Genomic DNA, 11,354 nt, shown 5'->3' with positions numbered 1-11,354 from the left:
TCGCCCCAGTCGTACCCCTCTCCGTTTCCCCCGTACTTCCCCACCCGCCCCGCTTCCTCTTTCTCCCCCTCCCCCATTCCAGGGGTCTTCCGTAAAGTCAGCCACCCTTTCCCTGGCCTCTTCCACCCCGCCCGCTCCGCCCCCACCCGCACGGCGTTGCTGCCTCCCCTCCCTTGGTCCCTCTCTCCCCCTCCCAGTTTGCCTCCCCGCTTCCCTTCCCTCGCTCTGCCTTCTCCCCCTCCCCTCCCCCCGCGCCGCCTTGGCAGGCCCCCCCGTCTCTTTCGCAGGGGGAGAGCCCCGGCCTTTCCCCCTCCCTCCCCACGCACAGCCGGCGGGGGGGCGCGGTCTCTCCCGGCGAAGGGGCGGATCCTCGCCCTCGCCCCGCCCCGCGCGGGCATGACGCGAAGGACGCGAGCCTGGCGCCCGCCGCCCGGGCTGCGTGTGCAGGGCTCGCGTGTGCGCCCAGGCGGGCGAGCGGGCGGCAGCGAAGGCGCGCCGAGCCGGAGCCGGAGCCGGAGCCCCTCTGCCCGCCGGCCGAGCCCCCTGCGAGGCGAGGCGAGGCGAGGCGAGGCGAGGCGCAGCAGGCGCCGTGCCCGGCCGCGGGGCATGGAGAGCCTGCTGGAGAACCCGGTGCGCGCCGTGCTCTACCTGAAGGAGCTCACGGCCATCGTGCAGAACCAGCAGAGCCTCATCCACACGCAGCGCCAGCGCATCGACGAGCTGGAGCGGCGCCTGGACGAGCTGAGCGCCGAGAACCGCAGCCTCCGCCGGCAGCGCGCGCCGCCGGACCCGGACCCGGCGCCGCCGCCGCCGCCGCCAGCGAGGCTCCCCGCTCCCCCGCCGCCTTGCCCGGGTCCTCCGCAGGGCCAGCCGCCGCCGCCGCCGCCGCCGGAGGCGCAGCCCCAGAAGCAGGAGCCGCGTCAGCACCACCAACAGCTCCCGGCGCTCCAGCCGCCGCCGCCGCCGCCCCAGGCTCAGGCCGGCCCCAGCGGCAGCCGGACGCCCGGCCCGCACCAGCACCCCGCGCTGCCAGCCCACCAGCACCACCACGAGAAGGACGGCAGGGAGAGGAGCGGCTGCCCGGCCCTCCTCCCGCACAGAAGCCCCCAGGCCATCGGCACAGGCGTCCTGGGCAGGAGACCGGAGTAAGTCGGGGCCGGCTGGCTGGGGCGGGGCTGGAGAGGCGGCTGGGCGGGAGGTGGCCCGGTGGCCAGGCCGGAGGGCGAGCGCGCGCGGGGGGGGGGGGCAATCACACGATCCCCAGGTCCCTCTCCAGGAACAGGGATCTACCCTCCCTCCCGCGTCCTGCCTCCCACCCCTGCATTCCCATCGAGTGGGCGGGCGGGGAAATCCCTTCGCCGGCGCGTCTCCGTCGGGGCACGGAGGAGGAAACTGCTGCCCAGGCGAGCCACAGTCGCTCCCTGCTTCCCAAGCTTGCTTTCTCAGTACTACTGTGTTGGCTGAAACATTTTTTTTTTTTTTTTAAATCACAACCTCCTCCTCTTGTTCCTCTTCCTTCTCCTCCTCCTCCTCTTGACATGCCTTGGTTGTTTCCCCCCTCTAGTCCATGTGTTTGTGATGAACCACAGCAGAACAGGAAGATTTGCAAGGGAGAGAAAGAGCATGGTGGCAGCTTTTGTGCAATCATTTTGCTTTTGTGCAATCATTTGATCTGTGCAGTGCTCTCTCTCTCTCTCTCTCAATGTGATAGCTGCCATTATACAACTAGCATTTCACCTTCCATTAATGATACGGTATGAAAACATGACAGATGTTTACTACTATTGACACCAAATCTTATTGTTATATTATTTGTGATGCAGATTTCTTTTGCCTGTGGGCTTATAGTATGCTTGGGTGACTCCCAGGTTCTGAAGTGATGAAGAATTATTCTAAAGGGTTTCCTTTTTGGTATATATGTGAGAGCTCCACTGTGCTGCAATGGATGTTCTAAAGTAGTACTGGGGAATTATGTTTTTCTGGGTTGTGCATAAAGTGAATTTAATGGGCTAGGCACTTTGTAAACACATCTAGCTAGAAATCTTTTACCTGTCTCTCTTAGGTATTTTTTAGTAGGTAAGATTGCATTATCCTCCTTGCAAATGTGGGTGGTGGAAGCCAGAGTTACTGTAGTACAGGGGAGAGATAAGAATAAATATTCACTTGTGGGCACTTCAAGGATGTAGAAATAAAGTTTAATTTTTAAATTCTAGCCTCGAGCTTTGACTTTAAGGGCACTGGTGAAAACTGAGGCCCACAGGCCACTTTTCAGACTAGAAAGAAAGTGTTGGTTTCTTGTGTCCTCCATCTCTCCTGCTTGTAGTAAGAATTCTGTCTTTGCTCTTCATTAGAATATGGGATGGTTGGTTGAAATATGGGGCTAGTTTCTTAGCTGGGAGCAATAGAGCTGAGAAACTGTATGCCATTTGGAGAGCTGGCCAATTTGTCTCTCAGTGAGATTTGTCAGAGAAAGAATAACACATGATGGGTGTGTGTGTTTATGGAATGTAAAATACATATTTTCCCAGGCAATAACTAGACTTTTGCTACTAGCAGCTTGTAATTTGAAGGTTAAAACTTTCCTCATGCATTTCATTGTAAAAAATGCTTTGTTGGGTAGTAAATGCTTGCAGGATTGGGCCCATGTTTTCTTCAGAAAGAAGCTGTAGGGGCTCTTTCATATATGGTTGCTGCAAATCCGAAGTAGTGAAACAGAATTCAGTGGTGCTACATCAGCATTCCCTAACCTGGCGCTCTCCAGATATTTTGGGCTTCATCTTCCATCATCCTCAGCCAGCATGGCCAATGGTCAGCAATAACATTGCAGTCCAAAACATCTGGCAGGCACCAGTAAAAACTATGCATGTCAGAAATGTATTAAAAGCAACAACACCCTGGCAGGTTTATGCAACAAAACCAGCCTTACAAACATAGTATTGGCAAGATTTCCCTTTCATCTGAGTCTAATTTCTCACATACGTCACTAGACAAAATGTGGAGTAGGTTTCAATGCATGAACCTGGATATCTCTTTCCTGTATAGGCTTTTATGTATTTATTTTTTGCAGACACGGAGGGAAATGGCATATTAGTTTTTACCCAAATGTACATAGAAGGAATTGTTCAGGGCCATGGCACTAGCTGGCCCCGGCACCATATTTGCTCTGCGGGATTAAAATAGCCTCCTATTTTATTCCGTAGTTTAGTCAAAGCAAATCATTTGTGCAATGCAAGCTGTAGCAGATTCATCCTGAAGACTTTTCTTTGTCTCCATGTACTTGAACTTAATCTTGAAAGATCTTCTACCGGTTTCGGACACTCTGTCAAATATTCTCCTGGACACTACTCTGTGATGTCAGGGTTATAACTGGTCTTTTATGCAGTCATTTTGCACTGGCGGGGGCAGAGTGAGTGGCAAGGAAAAAAATAGTTTACTATGAAGCAAGGTACAGGCAAACTCATCTGTGAGCAAAATATCCCTACCCATCTTGTTTCTTTGAAATTCTAGTCATCTCACTGTCGTATTTTAAGCCCTAATTGCTGTAGTAGGTTCTTGCGAAAATATCTTATGAAAATATCTGAGCCCAAACTCCCAATTTCTTGAATGGAATGATAATCAGGACAGAAAAATGGCCACTTCCTAAAACATGTAAGCTGAGCTCTTATAGTGCGTGACTGTCATGTATGGATGGAAGAGGGCTGGAGTGATTAACCCCCCTCCCTCCAAAGGGATAAGTACACCGTTGTACAGCCTTGCAAATACATTATTTTGTAGCAGAACTGCAGAAGCTCTCAAGACTGTTCATTTCAGTGCATTTATATGTATGTACTCTCATCTCAAGGACCACTCAAAGGCCTCTCTTTATTATGATATCATTTGGGAACCAATCTGCTTTGAAGGCCAGCTGAAGTGCTGTTGAGGATGCTGTTCTGGACCCCATAAGATCTGGATTAACCCCGTCTGCTGTGTCACTGACTTTCTTCTTTTTGTGCTTCTTGCATCCTCTGCTAAAGATCACACATCCTGGTGAAGAATAGATATGATGAAGATAAGCATTTTATGGATGCTGCGATGGCCTGATAAGAAGGCATTTACTTAACTTTGGGCATAACCTCCTGTGGAATTCTCCTGCACAGTCTTAAGCCATTTCCCATGGGGCTTGTGCAGGAGAATTTCCTCATGGTTTGTGTCCTTGGGCTGGATTCCCCAAAGCACTGAACCCAAATTGCTTTTTGAAGAGGTCTGTATCTCTGTCTCGGTCATCTTTGCTCAGAAGATGGTCCCATTGTTTTCAGTGGGGGCTGCTTCCGAGCAGGTGTCCTGAGGATGGCTGCTTGCCCAATCCAGTTCTTTCCATTTGTGAGGGGCATCGGTGTGTTGCAGTGCCAGTACATTGCCATCTTTTGTGAAACTTCTCTGGTGTCGCTCTTGGCTTGCCTCATCAAACATACTTAATGCACTACTGAACCAACTCTTAGGAACTGGGTCTTACTCAGAGAATTCAGTGAGGTGAAAGTGGCCTAGATCCACATTTGAAAGATTTCCCACTCTTCTTGAAACCAAGGCATCATCACCATCATCATTATTAATTTGCATTAATAATAATAATAATTTGCATTATTATTATATAATACTGGAGCTGTAATGAAACAGCATCATAAACAGCAGAAATAGGGAACAAGCTAAAAATCCCAGTCCTATGGTGTGTGTGTGTGTGTGTGTGTGTATGTGCGCATGATTAAACAAGAAGGGAAGCGTGCCTCTGCTACTCGATGGGGGTGGTGTCTAAAAGCAATAAGGATGAGCACTGATGAAGTTCTCCCAGGAAAACATTCCAGAGAATTGGATCCACTACTCTGATAGGCCCAGTCTCCCCCTTGTTAATGTTGCTTTGTGAGTTGGCCCCCATAAGGGCATCCCATTATAATTACCTTAATGGTTTGGGACGTTAATCTGGGGAGAGGCCCCCTTTCTCAGTGTTGGACCATTTATGCATCCAAGTTTGTGGATCAGGCTGCACTTTCCGACCCTGTTTTTTGTGGCATGGACTCATCTTGTTTGCTGCAGTTATATGTTTCCTACTCCATTAAACTCTAGATGGGAAGGTTTCCATCTGCTATGCTGGATATGGCTCACGGTTATCCCCAGTTGATTTTCACTTAGCTACAGAGAATTGCCTCTTACTTAGAGGCTTGTGGCTACACTGCAGCAGGAAACAAAGGGTAGAGGTCAGTGGGAGAGCACATACTTTGCATGCAGAAAGTCCCAGGTTCGATCCCTGGCATCTCCAGGTAGGGATAGGAAAGGATTCTGCCTGAAAACCTGGAGAGATGCTGCCGGTCAGTGTCAACAGTACTGGGCTAGATGAGCCAATGGTCTGACACAGTACAAGCAGAGGAGGGTGGTGGCTCCGATGTCAGTGCAAAGCACCTTGGATGGCTCCTTTAGAGTTCTGACTGGTTCTGACTGAAACCTGGAGTGGATTTACCGCCCCACTAATGTTGGAGCCACCAGCCTCTTCCCTCTGGACCTTTCTTTATTATGGAATTATAGCAAGTGAAGAATTAAACTCCTTACCCTAAACATGCTTGCATTTGGTTGCCTTCATGTTCAGGCAGGATTCCCTCCATGGACTCACACTTGGAAGTAAAAGCCCCTAGGATGGTGTTCCCAGGTAGATGGACAGCCTGGATAGGAATCCGAGCCCTTTGTGGATTAAAGAATCAGCACCCTCATTTACAAGATGTCACTTGTGGGTGGCCTGTGAAAGCTAGTATTAAGCATTCCAGGCCCTCATGCTTAGCACAAATAAAACACTGCTAATTTGAATTATTTAATGTGCCTTCTGTCTGGCCCAAATCGTGACTGAGGATGGAGAATACTGACTGCTGGGCCAGTGCAGGGCCAGTCAGTACCACTATGCCGGCATCAAAGGGATGCAATGCCAGCATTGCAGGCAGATGGGCCGGTGTAAATAATAATGCATAGCACTTATACAGAGTGGCCCCAAAGTAGGTATACAGCTGTTTAGAATGTTGATGGGAGGGGGAGAGAATGTGTGAGGAGAAGATGTGTGGGTGGAGTCAGAATTACAGTTCAGAAGAGTGAGTGACAGGGAGTGACAGTTAAATCAGTGAAGTGTACAGAGTGAGGGGAGTGAGGCCCTTAAGTACATAGGTATACAGTTGTTTAGTGTTTTAGTTATTTTTTTTTTACTGATATTGTGAATGATGACAGTGAACTTGAGTCAAGAACAAAGAAAGTGGATTCTAAAGCAGTACTGGAAGACTGAAAATTCTCTCCCCTTCCCATCAGCATTCTAAACAACTGTATACACACTTTTGGGTCACCCTGTATATAGCACTTAAGAGTGTTCAAGGCAATTCACCAGTACGGTCTCAGTGATTCTTTTAACACCCCTATAACAGTGGTCAGCATTATCAGCCCCAGTGTCAAGGGTAGGCATGGTTGGGCATTTGCTGAAGGCTCACACCCCAGCAGAGGCTCACTGACAAGAGCCCCCTGGACATCCTCTTCCTCTGCACCATTACAACCTGCCTGTTCACTTGCCTCTCGCTCTGGCCCAGGCAAAGGTGGTGGTGGTAAGGAAGAGCATCAGATGCTGCTGCCTACTTGCTCCCTGGCTCACAGCCTGCCAAGAAAGCAAGTGGCAGCGATGATGCCAAAGAGGACGAGCAGCAAGACCAGCTGGTGACAATGGTGGCGAGAAGGTGGACTCCCTGAGGGAGGGGGCCCATGGAGGGTGCCTTGCCCAAGGGTCCTCACAAACCTGGAGCTGCTACCTAGTATCATTATCCTCATGCTACAGATGCAAGGAAGGGCTGGTGCTGAGAGATGGTGATTTCAGGAGCATCACTTCAGGCTTTCAGGGTTTGGAGGGAAGGCTTAGGGATTTAAGTTTAGTTTGGGAAAAAGGAGGGTGAGACATGACAGAGGTGTACAGAATAATGCTTGATGTGGAGAATGTGGATATGCAGACATTTTACTTCCTCTCTCATAATGGTAGAATCCAGTGGGGTCATCCCATGCAGCTGATTGGTGGGAGATTCAGGACAAAGAAAAGGAAGTTCTTCACACAGTGCATAGGTAAACTATGGAACTCGCTACCACAGGATGTAGTGATGGCCACCAATTTGAATGGCTTTAATAGGGGGTTAGACAAATCCCTGGAGGAGAAGGCTGTCAATGACTACTAGTCCTGATGGCTATGTGCTACCTCCAGTAACAGAGGCAGTATTCCTATGTACTCCAGTTGCTGGGGAACATGGGTGGGAGGGTGCTGTTGCGCTTATGCCCTGCTTGTGGGTTCCCGGTTGACAGTTGGTTGGCCACTGCGTAAACAGAATGCTAGACTAGATGGACCCTTGGTCTGATCCAGCATGGCTCTTTTTTTTGTCCGTATGGTCTTAAGTGTGTGTGTGTGTTTGTAAGGGAGGCAGGTAAGATCACAGAATGGTTCAAAGGCCCACTCTAAAATATATTCAAGTTTAAACTGCAAATAAGACAGAGGGAAATGTATTTTAAGAGCATCTGCTGTATTATTTTTTTACGGGGTGGGGAACTGTTAAAAAACACAGGCCTATCACTCCTTCTAATAGCATATTTTGGGTGGTGAGTGCTGACAGAAACAGAGACAAAATGGGGCCACTGAGAGACAAGAGAGAGGTATCCACATGCTTGGGAAAACCCCAGGGTTTAACAAAATAAAAATGTTTTTAAACGCCAAAGAAGGCAAAAAAGAAAAGAAAAGCACAATGAGAACTGAGATGCTCTGTAGCCATGGAACACTGTGTGTTACTTGGAAAAGATACAGGCACTGATCAGGTCTGGGCCTGCTTAGGTTCATCAGCTGCCTTAAGGTTACACCTTGGGATCTTAGGGATTGGGTAATGTGCAGCAGTGGAGGCCAGTGGCCTGAATGCCAGTGCGACAGTGAATCAGCTCCGGGTTTCAGTCAGAACCAGTCGGAACTCTAAAGGAGACAGAGTGGATAGCTCTCTTAGAGTTCTGACTGGTTCTGGCTGAAACCCGGAGCAGATTCATTGCCCCACTGACATTGAAGCCACCAGCCTCCACTGAAGTGCAGTGCAACCCTACGCAAGTTTCTTCAATAACTCCCACAGAGTTCAATGACATTTACTCCCATGTAAGTGTTGCTAGGATCACAGCCTTAAGCTGCAATCCTGTGCACACTTACCTGGGAGAAAGCCCCACTGAACGTAGTGGGGCTTACTCCTGCTAAACATTTATTGGGTTGCACTGTTCATAGTCAAATCACGTGTATGTCTATTTGGAAATAAATCCCACTATAGTTCCGTTTAGCCTCTAAGGCCCACAGCTATTTAATTTTCTTGTTCCCTGGTCCTGTTGCCATGTTGGTCCTAGAGGAAAAGAGGCATTGACTAGCTGAGATGAGAAGTCTGTGTACATCAAACCCTTGCATCCTCCTTCACCTACTAAAACTGGCCCAGGAAAATATAATTATATGGCCTGTTTTATATCTGAAGTAAACTTCCATTACCAGGAATGAAAACTGATTCTGAAGAATCATGGATTCATTTGTGAAACAGGAGCAACAACTCATGTAAATACAATGTAGTGAGTGCTGATTTTTTTTTTACAGTTTCATATGGATTTGGCATCTCTGTGTGTAGCATTTGCACCGTAGTAAAGCCTGCTGAATTTTTCATTTGGATTTCTTTCTCTGTTTTCCCATGGGTATTTGTTGTGATGGAAAAAGCCAATAAACCAAAGTCAACCCCTCCACAAATTTTGCCCAGCCATACTTTCCAGGTGTTGAAACTTTACTCCTTTCTCTGCCAGCACAAATTCTTCCCTGTGGGGCTCCAGATATATAATTACCATGGGATGGTGTGGTTCAGAGCAGAAAATGCTTAGCAGGGAAAGATTAACCATAGTCTTCCAAGGCTGCTTCTCACTGTTTTTTTTTTTTTAATGTTGGGGCTTCATTACTTGCATTTTGTACTGTCTTATCTTGGCTCAAGGATGTCAGGGAAGGCTGATTTGAAGCAGTGGCACTTACTGGAAGGGCAGGGTCATGTCTGATAGAGCATCAGGCTATGTGGGATCACTACAGGCAAGGGAAGGGAAGGCCTGTCAGGACCTTGGACAGATCCCTGTAGCAGGTGCTAGCTGGAACTCACCCAAGGAGGCCTGTTGTCTCAGCAACATACAGAGGCCTTCTCAGTGAAGGCTGACTGATCTGGACAAGTTGTTAACCCTCTTCCCTCTGAGGGCCAATGCACAATTCTGTAGCTGTTCAGACCTTTGGCATAGGGATGATGAAGACTACATTGGGGTAAGTACCCAAGGAGTCTGAGGAGTTCTGTAAAGCCACATCCTCTGAAAGTCTGAAGGGTCCTGGAATAATGGAGAGTGTCTCCTCTTCTCCCTCTGAGTCTTTCTTTGAGCCAGAGGGGGACTGAGGCCAGGGAATACAACACATTTGTGTGTAACATGCGGTTTGCCCCTCAGCTGTAGCTTATGTTTATCTTTACTTATATTTGTTGCATATAGTGCAGGCAAGATGTGAACAAAAAGCTAAATGTGGAACCTTTGGTCTTTTGTTAAGGGTTGAGGCCATTATGCTTTATTTTATTTTTTTAGTTCAATAAGCACAATTATGTAAGTTTCAGACAGAAAAATTGCATTTGCATGAAGTGCTGTTCGCCATTTGAAGAAGAAAAATTCTATGCATTAGTTCTTTTATACAATGAATTTTCCCTGAGATAAAATCATTACACAACCCCATGCCATTACGTTCAGTAGGCATTAAATTAGAGTAGATATTGTGGGCTATTAGTCATGTTAACATAATTTTGGTTATATTTGTTCATTGCACTGTGAGGCAATGATCCTGGATTCTTGGAATCATGAGTGATTTGATTTAAAGGGGGGCAGTGGTGACCATGCTGAGGATAAGGAATGCATGAGTGAGCTTATTCCGCACCAGTGTTTGTCCTTAGATTCAGTCACGATCTCTGAGGCTTTATCCTCTTGACTTACCCAGTGATGTTGCCAGTGGAGGCTGGTGGCTCTGATGCCAGTGGGGCGATGAATCTGCTCCGGGTTTCAGTCAGAACTAGTCAGAACCCTAAAGGAGCTATCTGAGGTGTGGAGTTGGTTCTGACTGAAACCCAGAGTGGGTTCACCACCCCACAGACATCGGAGCCACCAGCCAGCACTGGATGATGCCCTGAAAAGAATGGCAGCCATGCAAATCATGAAATGACATGTTTATTTGCATGCTGGATTTCCTCCCTGTGGTGATGTACCCTCTTCATGATCCCATCATGCACCCTGGAATGTAAAATCATATTCTCCCATCCAGATATGCAGCCCCTATGAGTGACACTCTTTTAACAGATATTTAGTCTGGGAGGGGATAGCTGACATAGGATGAAGGTTCAGCACCATGGACAGTAGCAGGGAACAAAGCACATTTGAAATGCATTGATCACAGGAACGTAGATGTTCAACGGTGGCATGCCTTGGTGCTACCGTAATGCTTAAAGGCCACTGCACTACTAGCAGGGCCAACCATGCAGGTGTCAGGAGCACCCTAGCTGCCTTCTGAAATCCTCAAGTAGCCAGAATCAACGCCTCCTCTCAGCACACACAACCTCCTGCTTGTCCCTGCGCTGGCGCCTCACATCCAGAAGCTCCAGTTGTCCCTCCCTCTCCCTGCCAGGGTCACTGTCACTCTCAGGAATGTGAGCAGAGAGGGGCTCTCCCTCTGGCTGCACCTCTGAAGAGCGAGTGGGCTCCTCTCCCACGTTTTCTATCTCTTCCTCAGAATCAGAACTGCTTTGGGGCTCTATGGGCTCTGATCCAACCCTGACATCAAGTCCTCATCACATGATTATTGACCCTGATCTCAATCAGGAGAGGCAAATACCTGTGAGGTTGCACCCCTACCTTCTGGTGGACCTTAAAATATTAGAGCAGTGCAGCAGAATGACTCTATGGAGAAGCAGCTCCCACACCCATGCTGTAACATCTAAAGGACACTATAGAACTGAAATGAATATGTGCAAATATCCAAAATTTACCAACATTTCCAGTTTCACTACTCATCTCTTGGATGTGAAATTCTGAATTTAAAATCTGCCTTTGCATTTTAAATATCAACCTTTAACCTCAGCATTTCAGACTCAAGTGCTCAAGGTGCTGTCATCTCTTGATCATATTGGCAAGCATCTAATATGAAATCCATTGCATGTCCTCCATCCAGGGCTGTCAAATCCTAACACTATTGCATATCAAATAGAAAATAAATGATGTTGTTGTTGTTCAGTCATTAAGTCGTGTCC

The 11,354-nt window shown here is 48.2% G+C and overlaps 1 protein-coding gene across 1 annotated transcript in view; it reads left to right on the top strand.

Moving 5' to 3' along the window:
- The first annotated feature begins 606 nt into the window (after window positions 1-606).
- Window positions 607-11,354, top strand: part of IQSEC3 (IQ motif and Sec7 domain ArfGEF 3) — a 224,071-nt gene continuing 213,323 nt past the window's right edge. The window contains exon 1 of the mRNA XM_084811717.1: window positions 607-1,145. Within this exon, the coding sequence (XP_084667843.1) occupies window positions 607-1,145 (539 nt within the window). The remainder of the gene's footprint in view (window positions 1,146-11,354) is intronic.

The sequence above is a fragment of the Heloderma suspectum genome, chromosome 7 (assembly GCF_057233095.1).
Source record: "Heloderma suspectum isolate Gila_16-S chromosome 7, 16-S_ref, whole genome shotgun sequence".
NCBI classification, from domain to species: Eukaryota; Metazoa; Chordata; class Lepidosauria; order Squamata; family Helodermatidae; genus Heloderma; species Heloderma suspectum.
The sequence above is the reverse complement of the archived record's forward strand: the minus strand, read 5'-3'. Positions and strand labels throughout refer to the sequence as shown.